General features: G+C 40.4%; 1 protein-coding gene across 18 annotated transcripts in view; it reads right to left on the reverse strand.

The window, feature by feature from the left end:
- The window catches only part of LOC5572043 (scavenger receptor class B member 1), a 58,181-nt gene that overhangs the window by 7,073 nt on the left and 27,914 nt on the right, over positions 1-23,194 (reverse strand). For 16 of the 18 annotated variants that reach the window (XR_002500361.1, XM_021844244.1, XM_021844240.1 and 13 more), the window contains 4 exons: positions 18,614-18,865; positions 16,930-17,130; positions 5,167-5,566; positions 4,862-5,109 (listed from right to left, as the gene is read on the reverse strand). Coding sequence is in view for 17 of the 18 variants with exons in the window: in XM_021844244.1 (XP_021699936.1) it covers positions 4,862-5,109; positions 5,167-5,566; positions 16,930-17,130; positions 18,614-18,865 (1,101 nt within the window). In the remaining variant the exon portion in view is untranslated. Of the gene's footprint in view, positions 1-4,601; positions 5,110-5,166; positions 5,567-16,929; positions 17,131-18,613; positions 18,866-23,194 lie in introns of those variants that run through there. The other 2 variants (XM_021844236.1, XM_021844246.1) reach the window with 2 other exon arrangements.

Below are 23,194 nucleotides of genomic sequence, written 5' to 3' on the forward strand. Positions count from 1 at the left end.
GGTTTAGTTTCAGGTTCGAGCGTTTCGGTTTGCACACGAGAACAGAGTACAAGGAGAGAACGAAACTGCCTGAACCAACGTGTTCGGTGTTCGTTTGGGAAGACTGATATCGTCTAGCACAGAGGTTCCCAAACTTTCTTGGATCATGGCGCCCTTGGTAATTTTCTGGAAACGGCGCGGCGCACCGGAGCTAAAAACTGAAGGCTGAGGACTTTCTTATACATGAGATACCTTTTTTTGTATTTATCTTTACCAGAAGTATAATACTTTCAATATGGACAGAACAACACTAAAATAATTGGATGGAGGATTATTCGGGTGTTTTATGTATTTTGGACAGTGCGTTACGCGTATATAATTTAGCCACTTCCATTTTATTTTGCCGTGGATGACCAAATTATATTCGCATAACGATCTTTCTAAAATACTTTGATCACCTTAATTAAAACAATAAACTCAAAGTGATGTTCGCTGAAATTTTTTGACAGTTTGTGTCCTTTTCTAAGTACGACTTCCAAAGTTACACCTCTGTTTTTTTGTTCCTTTGTAGCAAAAAACATTTTACATTACGTATACATTTTATCAAAATTTACGGTGACAAACCTAACAATCTGAGCAAAAATAGTATTAAATGCTGTGTTTTGCGTCAATCAAATAAATATAGTCAACCTAATTGCATCCAACACTTTAATGCTTCCAGTGGACCATTTTGTCTCTTGAAAGAAGCACCACGTTAGACAACGGACCAGCACTCAACGCTCTGTTGACACAATCGGAAAACGTTCCTCATGAAAAGTTATCCGGATGAAGTGGGAATCGAAGTAACACTTATCAGCACAATGCTTGACGACACTGTGCGGTAGGCCTCAAATTCTAAAAACGAGTTCAAAAGTTCTCTACAATGAATGTTCCAATGACAGTCGATGGAAACAGATATAATTTGTTTAAAAGTCGTCGAAGAACGGTTTTCTTTAAACGAACCTGACCAGTACTTATTTTCGAAAATTTGAGAGGTTTTCTAAGATAACGGGAAGATTTCAAATTTAATCATGAGTTAACTTGCGGCGCCCCTGAAGAAGTGCTACGGCGCACCAGTGCGCCGCGGCGCACAGTTTGGGAAGTACTGGTCTAGCAACTTGAACAACCTTCAAATGGGCATGTTCACAAATTTTATAACGCTGAAGGGGGTGGGTGGGTGTCCTCAAAATGTTACAGCTCATACAAAATTCGTTGAATAATCATACAAAAAGCGTTACGAGGGTGTCGGTGGGTGCCAAAAATGGCCATTTTCAGCGTTATGAAATTTGTGAATGAACCCCTACTGGAACTTTTTAACTGAATCTGGAATGACTGATTTTTTTTTAAAGCAATGGAAGCTTGGTACAGTGATACCAATATCGAAACCCAAAAATCAACAGCATCGTAAGAACTACTGAACGGGAGTGGTACGTAGCAGCACCACATGTCGATAATCAGCTCAGGAACACACTCAAAGCAGGCGCCAACAAGAACATCGTTATTCCGTCCTTCAAACAATCCTACGAACATTTTTTTACTGATGGCACAAAGGAAACCGACTTCTCTGGCGCTGGGGTGGTTACGCCTGCCTAACACTCGCCTTTTCAACCGCAACTCTCCTCCATTGTGTACCTGGTGTGGTGTACATACAAATAACAGTGCATCATATACTAGTCGAGTGCAGAGGGTACCAGAGGACTGACACGGCTGTCATCCTGCATACATTTCGGCTCTTCCTCACATCGTTTTGGTACCCACTTTCTGGTAGGTTTGCCCTAACCTTGCTCCTGATTTGTTCATCATTTTGTTTATTGTTTTACGCATCAGCAAGGTATCATTGATGTCTCCTACCCATAAAAACTTTGTTTTGTCCATCCCAATATAATCAAAACAAGAACACTGGACGCCATGTTGAATTGATGTTGGATTGGTAATTATTGGCTCTTGCCACCCCCCTGGAGGGTACCACCAAAGACGAATGACTTGCGGTATCAGCGGATCAGTTGTAGATATTCTACAACACAACACGGAAAAGGAAACGAAAATCCTAAAATTCATTAGGGATATCGAAATATACAGTGAAATCTAATGTATTGTAAAGTAACGACTAGCCCGACACGAATGCCCTGATGAGGGTAAAGTGTCGTTAAAAAAAACTCCAATTTATGGAATGTATTCACATTAGGAGGACATTTCAAACTTTTTATGAAAATATTGAGTCTGAGAGGTAAACTTGCATGGGAAACTCAAACAGATTGCGTCGAGTTAGGGAACATCGATTCAGAGAGATATTGACTTACAGAGGTATCAAAGTATGCTAAATTGAAGGGACCGCGCATTCTTTCGAGTTAAGGCTAAGTAGCCCGTCATTCGTTTTGGCAACAATGATGACTTTTCAGCTTGCATTTCAAAGTGGTAAAACTCAGTCTCGATAGTTTATATTGGCTTGAAGAAGTATCACTGTACGCGCTAACATGCATAAAGTATGCTGATACTTTTTCAGCTGTGTCAGTGCAAAACCAGCTGATTTTCTTTGATTCGAAATCGTGAGATGAATTAGCAACAATCATCAACGACGCGTACAAATTTCAATGACGGCCTACTTCGCCTTAAGCGAAGTATGCACCTCAACAGAAAAGTAATCGCCTATCTCGATGCGTGGACAATTTCTTGCAAGAAATGGTCAAGAAAAGCATTTTTCTTTGATCTCAGTACGCAGCTGAAAAGAAATGGTCAAGAAAAGCATTATTCTTTGATCTCAGTACGCAGCTGAAAAGAAATGTCATTTCAATTAAATTTGTTTTACCAAATTAGGATGATAGTGTTGTCTAATAACACAGAATGAGACTTCAACCTCCTTCGTAACCTTAGATGGATTGAAGCAAGGAGATGTGCTTTCGAACCTCTTGTTCAACATTGCTCTCGAAGGAGCTATAAGGAGAGCGAGCGTGCAAAGAAGCGGTACCATCGTCACCCGGTCGCATATGCTTTCGGGTTTTTGCGGACGATATCGATCGGAATTGATCGTCGAGCCGTAGAAGAGGCATTCGTGCCTTTTAAAACCAAAGTATATTGTACATTCAGATTAACTTTAGACCGAAGTTCATAAGAGAAATGAAATATCACCGAAAGTTCGCCGAAGTTCGGCGTCGGCATTCTACCGAAGTGCTACGCCGACAAAGGCAATCCTTATGCGTCGGCGAAGCACCAAATTAGAATGCCGACGCCGAACTTCGCCGAAGTTTTGACTGTTGAACTTCTAATTGTCACTCGAATTGTCAATATAAAGAGGTGGATATTATCAACCTCATAAAACACGGCAGGCTGCGTTGGGCTGGTCACGTGGTACGAATGCCGGAAGAACGACAAGCAAAAATAATATTCAGTAGAGAACCCGGACGAGGCCGTCGGCTTCGTGGTAGGCCGCGCACACGTTGGCTTTTTGCAGTTGAAGAGGACTTAAGGGCACTTAAGGTGAAACAGTTTGTAATCAACTTCTTATATTGCACTGAAACTTCAAAGGCACAAATCTCGCGAAGAAAGCATCCAGCAAGGGTGAACTTTTTATTTTGGCTTTGTGCACTAGCAGAAAGTTTAAAATAAGAAGATCAGAAACGTTTGCCAACTATTTCTCCAGTTTAGTGCCATTGAAAACGTGAGTAGGGGCACAAGTCGGCCATTGTGACGGTCATCTTTGGATTCTGAGATGTTTCACCTTAACGTTCAGGGTGCCTGGAAGCGATTGGCTCAGGACCGAGCTCAGTGGAGAAGAATTATCTATTCGGCGTAGATTCAACGTAGCGGTTTGTTGCCCATCAAGTATCAAGTAAGTAAGGAATGTTTGAAATGACACTAATAAAAAAATGTCATTTCAAATGGAGCTTAATGTAGAAAATTTCTTGACCATTTTTTCCGCAGAAATTTTTACTTTTATTGAGCGGAACAGCATACTTAGCTTTAGGGGGAATATCGAGTAAGAGAGAGTTGACTGCAATATGTTAATTACATCCTGATTTTGTACCAATCAATATCGCGCCTAATATGTATCGCGCGACATCCGAAAGGCCTTTGAAACATATTCATACGCATATATGGTGTTGTTGTTTTCTCTTCCAACAGCAGACGTCGTGACGCCAGTTGCGCGCGCTTTCTCGATTCTCGCAAACCGCGCCATGGGCAATTTCTCTCTCGGGTGCACAAAGTGGAGTGCACCAGATTTTACCTATACTGCCCATAAACGCATGTCAGTCCCATGTTTGCTGGATTTCCTATTCACATGGTTTATGCGTTTATGGGCAGTATACAACGCCACTGTTGGTCTAGAAATGCCAATACAGATGTACATTCCTGCTGTGTTCATACACGCTATTCATGCACAAGAGAGAGTACACGGCTGGACTGGATATTCTCTGCAATACGATGGATGGCAATTTGTTTTGTTTGCTTTGATGTTTTCGCTTGCTGGTTGAGCGAGCCCATGGGAGGGAGAATCGAACGGAGGAGACTGGTAATGTTCACTGACGGCGATGCACCAATTAGGCAAAGAACATTTTCAAGCAACTGTATATTACGAATGTTGCAAGTATTGATAATTATAATGTATATTCTCATTTTATTATATTGAATTCTTCGACTGTGTACTGCATCAAGTGCACCTTACGACGAGACGCCACTGAGTAATTACATTAATTGTAATTACATTACTATAACAATAAGAAATGCTAAAAGTGAAAATGTCAAAAAATGAACAAGCACTGTGTGTTACTCCTTAAGATTTGAATGAAACCATGAAAGATAGACGAAGGAAAATAGTAGAATTTGTATGTTCCCATGATCTGCTTACGTATTCTATCCAGAACATCGGTAGAATCATGTTGCTGAATTTCTGGATGTCATTTGAAAATCCTGTCAAGGATGGAATAACTAAGTTGCTCTGAGTTCGGGCTCGTTGATCAATCGGTATACCGAGTGTTGGTTCTGCAATTGTGTAACTATAGTGCTTCTCACGGTTCGGTTGCATGCCAGATATTTTGTTTGCCATCGTAAAGTTCCTTGCATAATAATGTGGGCTGGTCGCTGCTATAGGAAAACCTAGTAGAAAAATATATGATTTTTTATGCATTCTTCAGATTTCATATCAATAGTTACCATTATAACACTTCGACATATCAGTCATGCCATTTTCCAGGAAATCGTTCTGGCCTTTGTAACAGTCTTCGGAAACATTAGTTAATCGATCATATGAACTGTCAGGAAGAACATATTCGTAGCCAAGTATTGGTCCACGCTGCACTTTCCTCTCAAAGTACAAAGGAACTGCTCTGCAAAGTGTTCTTCTCCAATATATAATCACCGAGTTTTCATCCAAGTTCTGTTGATAAAGGGCTCCTTCTGAAGAATTCACGATCGAAGCAAAACAATCACCATTTTCAGGAATATATCCTGGGACTGTTGGGCGATTTCTATACGAATTGATCATGAAGAATTGATTATCTCCGTGTTGTACCCCATGCCGCACATTCACCCTGTCATTATAGTCGCTGTACATCTGTAAAAAGATTAAATTATTAAATTTTTGCAAAGGAAGGGTATCGAGCACACGACACTGAAGAAGTCTGTAAGGCACAGACGAAATAGGCCTATCTGCACTGAGATGATTAGAACAGGCTAATTTATCAGAAATTTCATATACATTCAACTTCTTGTATCATCTGTACATTCCAAAAGTATTCCTTTACATATTATTCATGAATCCATTTAGACATATAACTTCCACAGATTGGTTACCTATGTGAATGTTATATGTTCAAATATCATGCGCCTTGGAAGAAGTTAGCTTTTGCTATCAAAATGGAGTTAGGGTTTTGTTTTCAATTCGTTTTCAAAGGTACACTCCCGTGCATAAGTTTGGGTTCACCCCCTCAAAAACATACAAAAGTGTTCTGTCCATATCTCTGTGATTACACGTCCAATTGAAACTCTTTAAGCCGCATTCGAAAGGCAAAGAGTTATTCTTACTTCGTATGTATTTTTCTAAAAACATTTTTTGAATTTAGTGTACTAAATATTTACTTAAAGTTGTGACATTTTTCAAAAAACACACTGAAAATTCATATATAATTTGCTCAGCATTGGGTCGACCAAAATTTTAAATCAAAGTGTCATTAGAATCGTAATCTTATATTCTTTGAAGAGACCTCACGAAATTTTGGCGGAAAAATCTGGAAAGTATTCAAAATCAATGCAACAGTCAGTCAAGTCATCGTGCAAAAGTTTGGGTTCACCCCTCAGTATGATGCAAATCGTGCAAAAGTTTGGGTTCACCTGAGCCGCACGCACATCATTTTTGTCAATATCGCTGCCATTTTTCAACCGATTTTAATAGTTTAATATTTTTTATGAGTGTAAATAATGGCGCGTACATGATTGGTTTGAGATTTCACAGATTAAAGTGAGTTCAGGTGAACCCAAACTTTTGCACGATACACCATACTGAGGGGTGAACCCAAACTTTTGCACGATGACTTGACTGACTGTTTCATTAATTTTGAATACTTTTCAGATTTTTCCGCCAAAATTTCGTGAGGTCTCTTCAAAGAATATAAGATTACGATTCTAATGACACTTTGATTTAAAATGTTGGTCGACCCGATGCTGAGGAAATTACAAATGATTTTTCAGTGTGTTTTATGAAAAATGTCACAACTTTAAGTGAAAATTTAGTATACAAAGTTCAAATAATGTTTTTGGAAAAAACACATACGAAATAAGAATAACTCTTTGCCTTTCGAATGCGACTTAAAGAGTTTCAATTGGACGTGTAATCACAGAGATATGGACAGAACACTTTTGCATGTTTTTTAGGGGGTGAACCCAAACTTATGCACGGGAGTGTAAGTTAATGATTAGAATACGTAAATGAACTATAAAACATGGGATAATAAGACGTTGTGTTTCTAGTTATGTATTCACCATATCATTCTATGTATTTAATCTGATCCGCATGGGAAAAAAAATCGAAATATGGCATTTCAAAGGTAAGTTTGTTTGTCAATAAAATAGTAGAGTCTTAAGAAACAATATTGTAGGTATCCATACAAACTGCTCGAGATAATCTTTATCGGAGAGGAAGGCAAAAATCGATCCCGATCAAAAGTCCGTTCCAAGAGTTCCTGTGGTGAAAAGCTTGTAGAAGTTTCGTCATACCTAAGAGACAGTGTTTTCCTACAATTATGCCACTGTAATTGTGCATCATTTTACAAAATTTAATTTGTTTTTTTAATTTTCTACCAATATTAAAAAAATAAAATAAAATAAATTTAAAAAGTGATTAAACGTTTAATTATTATACGGAATACAACAGATTCTATCTGTCAGGTCCGGCGGAAGTTGAAAATATGCTCGCCTTAGAAGAGAGCCAAAGCGAAGGCTTTGGTCAAGATGGTCCGACGGAAGTGAAATATGTTGCCCCTAGAAAGGAATATTTAAAGTGACAGATTCGATCTGTCAAGTTTGCTCGAGAAGGTCATCTCCAGCCAAAATAGCAGATTGTGAAAATGTAATGTCTACTGCAGTCGTCCTCAGCGTTACTTGCCATGTAAACCACTTCAATGATCTCAAAATATTCCGCGGACGACAGTTCAGTGATCACTGGTCAATTTTTTTTTTGAAGCTTTAAACCAAATGGTTCATTCGCTTTTATTTAGGATTTTTTTAATAGTTGCAGGTTACATTTCTTGATATAATTTAACAATTTCGTTTCTTCCTCTTCGTTGTTGCTTAGTACAATCTGAATGTTACTACTTAGTCGTAATTCTTCCCTAATAGCATCGTATTTCATGCAGTTTAGTAAGATATGTTCTACAGAAAGTTCAGTGTTACATATTTCGCAGTTGTTTGATAACGTTCGGTCGAACAGGTGTTGCTTGGTCATCCGAGTATGACCAATTCGGAGTCTCGTTAGTATACGTTGCTCTCGTCGGTCTTTCCTATCGTGCCATTTTTCGACCAAAGGTTTACTGGCTTGCAAAAAAGTTGAGCGATGAGAGTCCCATTTTTCCTGAAAACTGTGGCGGAACAACCCTTTGATCCATTTTATCGCATCGGCTGAGGGTACCGTTTGGTAGAGTAGTCTTGAGGATCGACCTTGTTCAGCTGCTCGATCTGCTTCTTCGTTTCCTGAGATTCCGGAGTGAGTTGGAATCCAACAGACAACGATGTTCTTTCTTCCTGCAATTATCTCGAATTCCTGTAGGAAAGGATGATTTGAATCCCCCTTGTCGATGGCGGCTATACAACTTGCAGAATCTGACAGGATGACGGTTGGTTCCTTAGGAGCATATCGTGCGGCAGCTACGAGTGCTGCAGCTTCTGCCGTATATATACTGCATTGATGATGAAGGCTTTGTTCAATTAGTAATTGAGGTCCAAAAACCCCAACGCCAACTTCGTTTTGCTTTTTGGATCCATCAGTGAAGATTTTGTAGTGGTTGAGGTATTTTCCGTTGAGATGCTCTTGCACTAAGGTCCTGGCAAGTCGTGTATTCTACCCTTTTTTAAAAGCGTTCTTGACTGACCAGTCTACTTTTATGCGAGGACTGTCCCACGGGCGGCGGCTCACCCTTTTTAGCCTTGCAATATCAGGAATTGTAGCATTAGTTATTTCCATGAATACGGAGTTGGCTGCTTCACTGAATCGAGGGTAGTTGTTGGCAGATTTTTCTGCTAATCGACAATATTTACGGATGAATATTTCAGCTAAACGAAGGTCTAATGGTAGTTCGACCGCCTCTACTGCAAGACTATAGATGGGGGATGATCTGAAGGCTCCTGACGAGATTCTTAGCAGCTCGTTGAAGATAGGCTGTAGTGTATTGGTAAGTTCCATTCCAAATAGTTCGATGCCATACATCAGCTTTGAGAGGCAAACAGCATTAATTATTTTCCACAGAGATGATCGATTAGCTTTCGGCGTTAAAGCCTTAATAAAATTTATTCGATTTCGTAAGCTGTCTGCTGTTTTAGCCCCGTGCGCTCTGAATTCACCTCTACGATTAATCCACACTCCTAGAAAACGGGCAATTTTAACTTCAGGGATAGCATCTCCATCTATGACGATCGCGGGCCTGGATTTCATCATTCTATGTCGTTTTCTTTGGCATACGTGCAATAGACACGATTTGTTAGCTGATAATCGAAATTTGATGTTTTTGGCCCAGGAATCTACCGCAAGAACTGCTTGCAAAAGTTGTCGACGCACTGCTGCTTGCTGTTTAGATTCTGCAACTAGCACGATATCGTCGGCGTAAACCAAGATCCGAACATTTTTTGGTACGATCGCAAAGACCGTGTTCATAGCTAAAAGAAATAACGTAACCGATAGTATTAAGCCTTGAGGTACCCCGTTGTCTTGAGTTTTCTGTGAAGAAAGAGAACCACCATAGCACACTTGAAAACGGCGATCCTTCAGGAATTCCTCGATACATGCTGTCATGCGACTTCCAACGTTAATAAGTTTTAGTTGACGTAATATGTGAGGACGCCAAGTTTGGTCGTATGCTTTTCGTATGTCCAGTAAGGCAAACTCAAGGTGTGTTTCAGACCGTTTTGCTCCTTCAAGAATCTCCTTAAGTTCGGCAAAGTACGTGGAGGTACCTCGACCGGTTCGGAAAGCATGCTGACTAGGATGTAAAACTTTGTTCCTTTCTAGAAAGGTTGTGAGCCGATGATTTACCATGCGCTCGTATATCTTTCCTACACAGCTAAGGAGCGTGATTGGACGGAAGTTCTCCGCAGATCTCGATTGAGACCCGGGTTTTTGAATAGGGACAATTAGCCCTTCTCTCCAGCAAGGTGGGAATTTTCCCTCAGTCCAGACCCGATTGAAACATTTCAACATGGCCAATTTTCCGGATACCGGTAGGCGCCAAATCATTGGGTAGCCTACAGTATCGTTGCCAGTAGAAAACCCCTTAGTGATGTCAATAGCTCGTAGGAGTTCTTGAAAGCTGAAGTCACTGTTCAGAGAGGTGTTCTCTGCAAGTTCCAAGACTGAGTCGGATTGTTCAGCTTCTCTTTCGTCTTCAGAGTTATCAGCAGCAGATGTTTCTTGAAAGTGGTTAGCAAAGTGCTCGGCAATGATTATAGGGTTTTGTTCGTGCTTACCGTCAATCACTAACCCTTTTAATCCGGTCTTCCGTTTCCCGGACAGCTTGTTGAAGTTGTTCCAAAGAATATCCACTGGAGTTTGGGGGTTGAAAGAGTTGCAAAACGTTTCCCAAGATTGCTTCTTGGCATGGTTGACCACTTTCCTGGCAGCGCTCCGAGCTTGTTGAAATTCTTTACGTAATTCATCCCTTTTCGGATCGGTCGCATGAGTTCGTTTTTAATTTTCTTAACGCTTTCCGACGTTCTTTGATGGCAAATTGAACTTCGTCAGTCCACCACAGCTCGGCTTTTCTTGGCGGACGACCTGACGTTTGAGGAATGGCTGATTTAGCCGCATTTACGATAAGCTCAGTAATTTCGTCTACAGAAAGGTTTTTGTCTGCATCGTCGTTCAGGTGGTTTTCGATGACTCTCTCGAACTTCGGCCAATCTGCATTTTTGTATAGCCATCGCTTCCGGAGTATTATATTCGGAGCTCTGTCCTCAAGGTACACTCTAATCGGAAAATGATCGCTTCCATGTGTATCTTTGGATATCGACCAATGGAACTTAAACGCCACACTTTTAGATGCTACCGTTAGATCTATCCACGATGCACTTCCGTGGGTGGAACTGATGAACGTGGGCTCCCCATTGTTCAAAACCAAAAAGTCGTTTTCGACGAACCAGCTGAGTAGTGTTAGGCCTCTCTTTGATGATTTGGGACTACCCCAGACTTCGTGAGCAGCGTTGAAATCTCCACCAATAATAAATGGTTGCTCAAGGTTGTGTGTGATTTTTTGTAGTGCATCTATTACGTCAGAATCAGGACTGTTCGGTGTAACGTATATGGAAACTATGGTGATGTTGTGGGGGCTATGCAGGCGAGCTGCGTCAACGCTGATGAAGTCGTGAGGAATTTCCTTTAGTATTCCAAGACCAGCCGCCCCAGCACCTTGACAGTAATGTCGATTCGCTAGCTTCCATGAGTATTGTTTGCGGAGGGCAATGCTAGCGTCACCGCACATCATTTCTTGTAGTCCGATGGCTATTGGAGGATTTTGCGTGACTATGTGACACAGCTCTGCATGGTTGCTCCAGAGACCGCGAATGTTCCATTGTAAGAACAGCGTTTTTTTGGGTCGATGGCGATGGGATGAACTGCTGCAAGTATCGTCGGACACGAGATCCTCCTCGTCCCGTGTTTGAGTGTTGGTATATACGGGGGTTCCTGGGTTGTTGGAAAACATAATGGAATTTGACTGTTCTATAGGAGATTGAAATGTATCGATACTTGCCCGGGGGAAGATGAGGGCCACGTCGACTGCCGCCGGAGGCTCATCGGCGTGCACCGGAACATCTCTGGTCAGGGTCGACGTGGCAGGCCTCGCGCTTGGCGAACTGATTTGGTGTTGATTGTTGTACGGTCTTCGGATGCATATAGGTCGAAATGGAGTGCTCAGGGAGTTGTAGCAGGGTTGCTGCTTCCGGGAAGAGGCCGAAACTGGTTGTAGTGGTCGTATGCTTCAGAGTTGCAAAGAGCGGCTGTTGGCAACGGTTTTGGGGCTACGTTGATTTGATGGAGTTGCGTGTTGTATGCAGCGTTGATATATGCGACCGAGCTAGGAGTTTGGCAGTCAACGGGTGGTGGAAAGACGTCCCGGATTGCCTCCCTCACTAGACTCGCTTCTCCGTTTAGAAGTGAGGGGGGTACTGCACATTCCCCTCCCTCAAACCGCATCTCAACTCGGGATATGTTGTTTTTGAGATTACCATAATCGTATTCCTTGACATTGCGTTGGTCTTCGTCCTTGTGTTTTGGTATGTTATGAACGGTGTCCATGCCAGAGTCAGGATGAATTGCCGGGTCGAAACCATTGAAGATTGAAGTGAAGGGGTTATTTACAGCTATCGTTATTGGTCAGGTGTCTGCGTTTCCCCTTGGGGTCGTAGTCAATGTCAGGCGGAGATGCATTCGTTCTTTTATCGCTCCGACTTCGGTTTCGCAATTTCATCGTTTGAAGTGTGCTTTGAGTTTTGGAGTTGAGCGGGGCTTTTGGGGGTGACATTGATGCTTTGTCCTTACGCGACTTTCTTCCATTAATTTGGTTTCTGTTAGTTTCCGGGTTATCAGCAGCTCCGGACGTGGATAGTGTCTGGTCAGCAGGTGGAGTGCTACAAGTGATGGTTGGGGGCGAAATATCGATGTTTTGCGATACAATATTGCTACTTTGAGCTCTCAATGATGTTTTTAAATGCTTCATCTCTGCTTTGACCGCTTCTAGCTCATTCCTCAGATTTCTGATGATAGTATCCTTCTCCAATTCCACTTGATGTAGACCAGTGATTCCCAAACTTTTTTGACTTTCGCCCCCTTGAGGCCAACATATTTAAGAATCGCCCCCCTAAATGAATATATGTATAAAAAGTTTGTCAAACTCTCAGGTTTACTAGTGTTGGCCATGAATCGCAAATCAGTCCGATGCATTTTCGTCAAAATTGAGTTGATGTTATTTTTCAAAGTATTTTTAATTGATCTCTCAGCTGCACTAACAATACCACAATATTTCTTCAGTAAGATCCACAAAATTAAATTGTCCCGTAACGAAACGTATCCGCATATCAATCACATTACAGATTTCTGCAACATGTTAAAATAAGGAATAAGGTAATTCAACAAGCTTTTATTTTTGATTCTATGGAAGAAAGTCATGAAAGAATAGTGTTTTTATTGCACCATTCTCGATCGTCGATTTACCGAGCTTGGTAACTTAAAAAAACTTCAAAAATCTTATGGGAGTCAAAAATGTAATGACTTTTTACTTCTCCCTTTCATAATTTTCGTCTTCTTGAAAGAGTTGGATAGTGTTTGACTTTATAGAAAATGAATATTTGTATCAGCCATATTAAAAACTTTCCGTATTTAGCAATTAGTGATTTTATCCATTGTAATCGATTTTTGACCGTCTGATTTCACAAAAGTTTCAAAATAGGTGGTATTATGAATCCAAAATTCCAAAATAAATGCCGACTTTGTTTTTGCAAAAAAACAGATTCCACCAATAATAACATTAGCTGCCTAATATTAAGTACCCCAACAAAAAGTAACTGAATATATGCTGTGATTTTGAAATAAGTTTCAAGAAAATCCAACAGCTCCAACAAATGTCTCGCTTCAAAAATACTTTCGATGCAGTTAAATCTCCTATAATTTGTATGATTCTTTAATTTCATTACTAGTACTTTCGCCCCCTTTCTATGCGTTTTCGCCCCCCAAATTCAGTTTTACAAATTTTCGCCCCCCTGAACCCGGAAATCGCCCCCAGGGGGGCGAATTTGCCCACTTTGGGAATCACTGATGTAGACGGTACTGAAGAGCGCTGGCGTACGTGTCCTTCTGGTTTTCATTCAACACGCGGCGGGCTTCACCAAAGGATACCCGGTTGTCGATTTTGTGATGAATTATTTTCTTTTCGTGTTGGTAGGTAGGGCAGTCGCGTGAAACGATTGAATGATCATTTTTGCAATGCAGGCAGAATGGTGGATTTTGACACTGTTCTCCCTTGGCTACGTGGGGTTCTTGGGAGCAGTTGAGACATATTGATGTCCCCTTGCAGACGTTTTTCGAGTGTCCGTAAACTCCGCAGTTGTAGCACAGGAGTGGTGAAGGATAGTACGTTCTTATTGGGACTCTTAGTAAACCAAAGAAAATTGTTTGAGGTAAGACGGCTCCTTTTAGTGTCAACACTAAAAGTGAAGTGTTTCGAAGAACGTTATTGACTCGTTTACGAATACGACGGACGTTGGTCACTCCTTGGGATTCCAAGTGTTTCAAAATCTCTTGCTCATCGTCGTTGACAGTGTCCGACTCGTAAACGATACCTTTCACAGAATTTAACGTGTTGTGTGTAAACACTTCTGCCTGTGTTCCATCAACGAGCTCCGTGAGCGTTAACAGTTTTTCAGCAATTGAGCGGGCGTCTGTGCGAAGCAGATACTTAGTTCCTCTGTTTTCCTTAGTTGCATTAACTTTCCTAGCTTCCTGTCGTCCAATCAACTGTTCCACCGATGCTCCAATGATAAACGGACTGGGGAGCCGTTTCAACGAAAAGTTGTTTTCCTGGCTGTCCGATGGTGTTTGCTGGCGGGCTTGTAAAACGAGCACAATTTGATAGCCAATTTCGTCGTGGCTCATCAGCCAGTGGGGAATTAGTGTTCCAAACGTGTTTTCAGGGGGATCGCCTAGAGGCCCCCCCCCGTTCGGGAGCCTTGACTAGCTTCGGCCATGGCCGAAGCCGAGTAGCCGAATGATGATCAGAAAAACTTCTTTCCGCATGACGGTGTGCACGAAAACAAACGGGTTACAATGCTAGTGCGTCGTGGCACTAGCTATGGTAAGAAGAGCGCTTGTTGCACCAACAAAAAGTTCCTTAAAGCTTCACTAGACCGCGACTAATCGAGAAACTAACACATTCCACTAAAAGTCCAGATACTGACGACCAAATTGCGACGTGTTTGCAAATTATTAGTGTGATTATTACCCTCGAAAAAGGAAAAAGCTTGATGACACGCGGACGTAAACAAACCGGTGCTATCGCTGTGCAATAATTCGACTGGACACTGGTCAATTGACATAGTGGTTAGTACTGGTTTCGGAGTTATGTACAAAACATCTACATTGGTATCGCCCTTGAAAAAAAATACAAGAGATATAAAACTTTTCAGAGATTTCGGTATGGCCAAATATTGAGGCGATATGTTCGTTTCAGTTGCACTCAGAAGAAGTTTCTTGAGTTTCAATAATGTAATGCATCTAAATCTCTCAAAAATAAAAAAAAAACATGAATATACAAAAATATTTATTGAAAGAAAAAGAGATGTGGTGATTAATCATAATCGCAGTAACCCTTGTTAAGTTGAAGTTTATTATCTGCCAAGTTGTCAAGCACTACAGTTAGGAAATTCCACACTTGCAAAAATTGAAGATTTCTCCTAATGCTTACAAAACTCAACTAATAATATTCCCACATAAACCATACGCTCTTTATTTGAAACCTTCAAGTAGACATGTTGTCACGTCGAGAGGGGTTCCAATAAATTGGTCAGATGAAGTTAAGTATCTAGGGCTCATGCTAGATAAGAATTTAACTTTCAAAAATACATTGAGTACATTCAAGCCAAATGTAACAAATATGTAAAATGTCTTTAATCCCTTATTAATAGAAAATCAAAACTTTGTCTTAAGAACAAGCTTTTGATATTCAAACAAATTTTCAGGCCAGCCATGTTGTATGCTGTACCAACATGGACTAGCTACTGTAATACCAAAAAGCAAGCTCTGCAGAGGATTCAAAATAAAATTTTGAGAATGATTCTAAAGCTTCCTCCCTGGTATAGTACCAATGAGTTACCATAGAATATCCAATGTTGAAACATTGGAACAAATGTCAAATAAAATAATAAATAATTTCAGACAAAAATCGTTACAATCTTCTATTGCCACGAATAATGCGTTATATATTTAGGTTAAGTAAATAGAAAGCGTTTTTTTCTTATAAGCAGGTGAAATCAACTCACCTGTAAAAAATCTGAACTGCTACGGCAAATGAAATGTAATATGTTGTTAACAAAATGTCAATAAAAGCTAGAATTTGTTTTACCAAAATAGGATGACACCTAGGTATAAGAAATTAATGTAATGTTTGGAATGATACTAATAAATAATTAAAAAATACTCCGTATTCCGACAAAACCAGTACCGTGTGACTGAAATTACAAACCGTGGAAAGAAATTCCATGGATTGCATTTTCAGTTGTTCTCTGGCTGGCTTTTACGAGGCATCACCTCAGGATCAATTTCAAATTTAAACTTCTTTCATAACATTGTATTGTTCAATACATGCCACACTATTGCGCCCCAGGCGCAATAAGCAATTTTATGGGGGAATCTTCTACACATACGAATATTTTTCCTTCATGATCCTGCAAAAATTATCTGGTTGTAATCATTTTTGAACATAAATTTAGTTTGTTTGGGTTTGGGATCCTTACGATAACAGTCTCAGTAACAGTAACAGTTGCCAAGATAATTATCGCATTCTTGGATTGAATATTGTCTAAATTCAGTCATTTGAAATATTCCATTTCATAGTTTACGTAAAATTGTGAAATATTTAAAATACGCAGTCAATCATGACTTACGAAGAGATTTACGCCTGAATACCCAGTTTTAGACAATTGCTCTAGTATACGATGCATTTCTGATAAAAAGAAGATCGATGATCATGCGCAGTGTAGCAGGCTACAGAAGCACGTTCCCCGCAAGTCAAATCAAGACATACACGCAAAAAAAATTGTGCGATAAAAACTACCATTTTAGGGGGTTAACTTAAGCGCTCGCACCGGCAATTTTCAGCAGACCAGAAATACGCTTGATTTTACCATGTCTGTAGTTGGAAACAGATTGTTGTAAATTATTTCTGTCAAATGTACCAGTAATGCGGTGTGGTGTACCGTAAACATAGTAAATTGGTCTGAATTTCCATGGTAGTTTTAAGAATGGGCGTAGTCAGCTAAAATAGTTATTTTTACCACAGAATTTTTTCCCGTGTATGTATGGACTTAAAAATCCAAAAAAATACGTTGAAAAAGTGGATAGGCCTAAAACGTTGACATAATATTTGCATCGGTCCGATTTTTTGTTTAGAGACTTTACCCAGAAGGGGCAGTCGTCTCCATCGGTCCTATTTTAACTTGTAACATTACCACACTCAAAGCACCAATATTTTCTAGGGGAACCATAAATGGAACAATTTTTCTGGCAGACTTGATAATCGGACTTGTCTGATTCCAAAGGTAGTTGAAAATGGTCGTGTTCACGAAAACTTTATCACCGGAGCTTGATAAAATCGCTCTATAACCCCACTTGACGAGAGAGTTCGAGTTTTGCAGTTTCGCTGCCATTGCCTGAAACGAAAAAAATGCATTTGTTACTTCAAATAAGATATTCATTTCTTAAATATTGTGTAGCGATATGTTTCTTCATGAAATTCTAAAGCAGCAAATGTAAACACCGATCGAACCCAATAATATGGAAACTACTTATAAATTATTGTGCATTCAGATTAACTTTAGAGAGAAGCTATTAATAAGAGAAATGAAATATCACCAACAAAAGTTCGTCAAAGTTCGGCGTCGGCATTCTAATAAAGTGCTACGCCGACAAAGGTAATCTATGCGTCGGCGAAGCACTAAATTAGAATGCCTACGTTGAACATCGCCGAAGTTTTGACTGACGAACTTTTAGTTGTCACTCGAATTGTCAATATATTCACTTTATCATAATGTCTCTCTATGCTAGGGGAGTTTGTTATTAAAAACATGAACATTCAATATACATTAATACATTTAACCCCTCTACCGGCAGCTCCATTTTTCACCCCTAAAAAAATATTCGAATCGCGATAACATTCTTGTTTCTCGATATTTTTGCACAAATTTTTCACAAGCTCTCAAAAAACTCTTCTAGTTTGAGAATATGTGTCGATATTGATAATTGGTCATCTGGATCCAGAGATATTCCAAAATTCCTTGGGGGACCGACTCGTAGCCATAACCCACGAAGATATCTCAGCCTACAGAATTTTTATCGTATTCGGATATTCACTTCTTGGAATGATATATTAATGCGAGTATGGTGTGAAAAAATGAAACAATTTGGTGCAGCCGTCTTTGAGAAATGAGCATTTATGTTTCTGGTACCACTCTGGACAAATAAAGATCTTGAAAACTCTAAAAAACCTCATATCGTAATTTTCAGATTTCTCCAAGAATAATGAACCGATTTGTATGATTTTTTCAGAGTAGCTCCTTATTACCTGGCATTGTATAGTCCACAGTTTATTTTTTTGATAAATTGACCAAAAACAAAATGGCCGCCAGAGACAATTTATATGGAGAGATTCGGTCCCCCAAGAAACATCGGAATATCTTCAAACCCAGATCATCAATGGTTGATATCGACACGGATTCTTAAACTAGAAGAGTTTTTTGAGATCTTGTGAAAAAATGGTGCAAAAATATCCAGAAACAAAAAAGTTATCGCAATTTAAATATTTTTTCAGGAGTAAAACATTAAGCTGCCGGTAGAGGGGTTAATGTAATATTGCTCTTTATTCGTTGCACAACAAGAAAATGAAGCGAAAAATAAGTACATTTATTTATATTCACTTAGCATTTGGAGAATTTACACAAATATTAGTTATGATTTGAAAAAAAAAGCCGTAGATAGATATTTTTGAAAGATTCATTCATAGATATTTTTGAAAGATTCATTCATAGATATTTTTGAAAGATTCATTCTGCATTTAATTAAGAACATTATCATTTTTGATAAAATGAAAACTATTATTGTTTATATCATCCTTCTTAGCGAATAAATAGTACTTACCAATACAGCGGTATTTGGAATAATAATGGTTTTGTTGAGTATTCCACTTTCATTAAGTTCAGACATAAAATGAAGCTGCCTTCTGGAGTTGTAGGATATGGTAGAATTTTCTGGATGAAAAACGACATTATGATGGTCGAGTGTTTCTCTATACACGATGGGTCCTATCTCTTCGAAATGTAATTGCTCATCTAAATTGTTCATCCATCTTTCAGCATTGGTCACTGAAAACACATACACCTTGCAAGTTACCTAAAAAGATTCCAATAGATATTGATACTAGTTAACACGAGCAATGATTAGCAGTCCCAGCAATGTGTTATAAAAAAACCAAAGTTTTTATTAGAGACACAAGGAAATTTTTTTGACGTGCTGAATTTTGAGTTGTTGCTAGGGAAAAAGCACTAATTTTCGACCCACAAGAATTCTTTGCCAATTTTCGGATTTCCATACAAAGTAGGCCGAAATCGTATAGATGGGTCGAAAATTGGTGCTTTTCCCCTTTTTTGTTGGGATTTGAACCACTGCGACTATTAATTGATCTATTGCTTTTCCCTAATCAAAACTGATAGATTTTTGTCATGTCTACCTATCTCAAGTGATATTCCTTATGACTCTGGTACCTTATACTTGATTGTACCTACGGGATTTCTGAGCTATAAATACAGGCTGCCGTTAGCGCAGAAGAGGAGACTTCCCGGACTGTGGACTGATTAACATATTATTTTAATTTTTATTTGCAGGATACAAAAGTGGCGACGAGGATCATGGAAACGTGTGTTGGCGATTATCGTTTTTCTTTGAGGTGGCGAGTTTGCCAATTTTATTTATTTGAGTATGGTGAAATTGCCAATTGGAGTTGAAGTAAATTGTCGTACATTGTGAACATAGTTGTTCTTTTGTGAAGCGAGATGTTATATTGAGATGAACGAAATTGTTCTTTAGTGTTGACGAAGTTGTCATTTGTAATGTTTAGCAATATGAATAGAATGATTTGAATGTTTTGTTGTAGTCAGGAATAAGTACTAAAATGTGGAACATTTTAGGTATATTTTCGATTGTTCGTTGTATGAGTTGTTGTATTATCGCACCGCCACCAAACCGGATCGCGCCAGTGAGACTCGCGACGCGCCTCAACTCGCGCGATTTTGAAATCAGTTTTTTAGTGTGGCGCTGCATTCTTACGATTTTTATGAACACAGTGCACTATTCACATATTAGCTGCGACGCACGGGGCCCGAGAAAACAACAATTAAAAATAAATGTTGGTCTTGATTTCTACCGGATACATAATAACGTGAAGGTGGCTGTTGTCAACATGCAGTTCCACCGGACTGGCAACGCTTCTACGAATACTATCGCCAAAGGGAAACTGTACCTATATGGACTTGGCAAACTGTCAAGGAGATGAGATGGCAAGAAATTAGAATAACGAGGCGTGAACAAAGACAAATTGGCACAATTCTTTAATCTAAAACAAACTTATGTCTAAAGTTAGTAAAATCTTAATCTATTGTTAGTTAATGATAAAAGTTAATAAGCTATTTTCTATTAGTACGGTAAGAGTGAATTATTATGAGTTAAACATGCTGAATTTCTATCCTAAACTACTTATCTATTAGCTTAACCTAAACAAACGGCGAGCAATTCATTACGGCAGTTAAATCTAAAATCACACAAATAATTAGTTGGTGAGTGATTATTATTTTCGTTTGTACAGTATAAGTGAATCAACCATAAAAGATATTAACTTAAAATTAACTTCAGGTATCCATGCAACAATAACCGTCAGAGTATCAATTGTTGTCTGACTCCGAGCGCGTAGTAAACGTGAGTAAAATTTGTAGATGCATTGTTTTATGAAAACTCTTTATTACATAGCTACTCTCCTCTCATCCAGGAATTTTATAACCGCCCCCACATTGAATTCAAATAAACGGTTTATAAAAACGGAATCTGCTCTTTGTTGTATGGTGAGCCAACAAATTATAAAATTCGTTTAGTTCAGCCGAAATGTCTAGCCGCAATACCAGCAAATCAGGCGCATACGGTGGATCGAAAGGCGATAGATCGGATAAGGATAGAAGTGATACTCCCGCCGGAGTAGGAAGCTTACCAGTGGTGACAATTACGACGGAAGAAGTGGTGCAGACTCGCCCAGGATGGTCTTGTAAATCTTGTAGAGAACCCGACGATAGTGCTATGGTGCAGTGCGATCTCTGCCATGAATGGCATCATTTTTCATGCGTGGGAGTGACAGAAGATGTTGAGAAGGTGAGCTAGTGTTGTCTCGAATGCGCCGATGCAACCGGGCTCCAGCAAACAACCTTGACAAGTGGTCAACAACTCCCATCAACGAGTGGTGTAACCGGCAGTCAGAATAAGCAACGCAAACCTAGCGATGGAAAGGCGTCTTCTTCGGAGATAAGACGACCCACGAACACGTTACGAGTAACCACAAGGAGCGCTTCACGAAAGGAAGCTCCCATTTCCGATTTACCGCCAGCTGTAGAAGAAACCGCAGATGTGGCGGCCTTTGATTCTTTACAGAAATCCAATGCAGAACGCGAAAACCAGCCGAAGGGAACTCCGGCCGGGACCATAAGGTCGAGTTCTACACAAAAGTCACTGATGCTGCAACTTCAGAGACTTGATGAAGAAAATGCACTACAGCGAGAATACATACAGAAGAAGTATAGCATTCTCGAGCAAATGAGCAGCCGCTCTGGTTCGTCGTATGGCACAGGTTCCAGTAGAGTCGAGAGTTGGATAAAAAAGACGAATACCCTGCTTCAGGATGGCAAGCTTCATACGAAATACTCCAATTCAGTAAGAGTAGCAGAGGATGTAGAAGAATTACCTTTTACGAACCTGTCCGTTCAACAGCCAAATTCGCCTCAGTACAGCATGAGACCAGGCCCTAGGTGCACACCCAGCCATGCTAGCCAACTTTTCAGCGATGCTAATAGGTCGTCCGCCAGTCTACCACGTGAAGTCGGAATTCCTGCTAATCGTCCATCGTACCTGCCGCTACCTCAGGGTACTTCAGTATACCCGCCACCTGAACGCAACCTTATGCCATCTCCGATATTCGTTTCCCACCCAAGTCCGCACCAGTATCAAGCACCGAACAGCCAACAACTCGCTGCCCGACAAGCGATATCGAAAGATTTGCCTCCGTTCTCCGGACAACCCGAAGAATGGCCGATATTCTTATCAACTTTCACCAATACTACTGCGATGTGCGGATTTACTGATGATGAGAATATTATCAGACTGCAGAAGTGCATGAAGGGTAAAGCGTATGAGGCGGTGAAAAGTTTGCTCATGCATCCGTCAAACGTTCAGCGTGTAATCGATACTCTGCGTATGCTCTTTGGTCAGCCGGAGTCGATTGTACATTCGTTAATCTCAAAAATTAACAATCTGCCGGCTAAGAGAGAGGATAAATTTGAAACTATCGTTGAGTTTGCTGTGAACGTCCGTAACTTTTGTGCGACGGTCGACGCATGCAGAATGGAGGAGTATTTATACAACATCTCTCTGTTACATCAGCTCGTTGCCAAGCTTCCACCAACCATCAAGCTGGACTGGGCACGCTACCGCCAAACACTACCAGCGGTGAATTTAGCAGCGTTTGGAAACTGGGTTTACTCTTTAGCCGAAGCAGCAAGCACAATTGCTATTCCTCCAGTTGGTTTGGAGTCAAAGTCGACTCGGGGCGATTATCGTGGAAACAAGAAAGGAAATGCTTTCCTAAACGCCCATTCTGAATCATCGGGCGTTCACCCTTCATCGGGTAAATTCAAGCCAGCATCGGGTCGGATGGATCACGAGACGTGTCCTATATGCAAAGGCGGGTGCAAGGCAGTTGAAAAATGCAGGCGTTTTCTAGAACTATCTAGAGAATCAAGATGGGCTGCAGTTAGAGAAAGCGGACTTTGCCGAAAATGTCTCCGCAGTCACAAAGGAGTATGTAAGGTGAAACCATGTGGAAAGGATGGGTGTGAACTGAAGCATCATCAGCTACTTCACAATGATAAAAAGGTAGCGACCACGAGTGCAAACGTGTGCACACAGCCGTCCGTACAGCAGTCATCCGAAACAAAAATCGGTACCCAGACACATGATTGCAACGTCCACCGTACAACTTCTAGTTCCGTTCTTTTTCGTTACCTACCGGTAATACTTTATGGAAAAAGTCGATCCGTCGAAACGTATGCGTTCTTTGATGAAGGATCGGAGCTTACACTTTTAGATGAGGAGTTGGCAGAAGAACTACAACTTGAAGGTGGCGCTCTACCACTTTGCCTTCGATGGACTGGCGGTGCGGAACGAAACGAAGGTAGCTCCCGAGTTGTCGATCTGGACATCGCTGGAGTTCATAGTCAACACAAAAGGTTCCCCCTTACATCTGTTAGGACCGTCAAAGAACTGCTATTACCATTTCAAACATTGGAGGCTGCAGAATTGAAGCGACTGTATCCCCATCTGCGTGGGCTGCCAATCCAATCATATCGTGAGGCTAGACCACGTATTCTGATAGGAATGAAGCATGTTTCTGTCGGAGTAGTACTCAAA

The sequence above is a fragment of the Aedes aegypti genome, chromosome 2, assembly GCF_002204515.2.
Source record: "Aedes aegypti strain LVP_AGWG chromosome 2, AaegL5.0 Primary Assembly, whole genome shotgun sequence".
In the NCBI taxonomy this organism is placed as follows: Eukaryota; Metazoa; Arthropoda; class Insecta; order Diptera; family Culicidae; genus Aedes; species Aedes aegypti.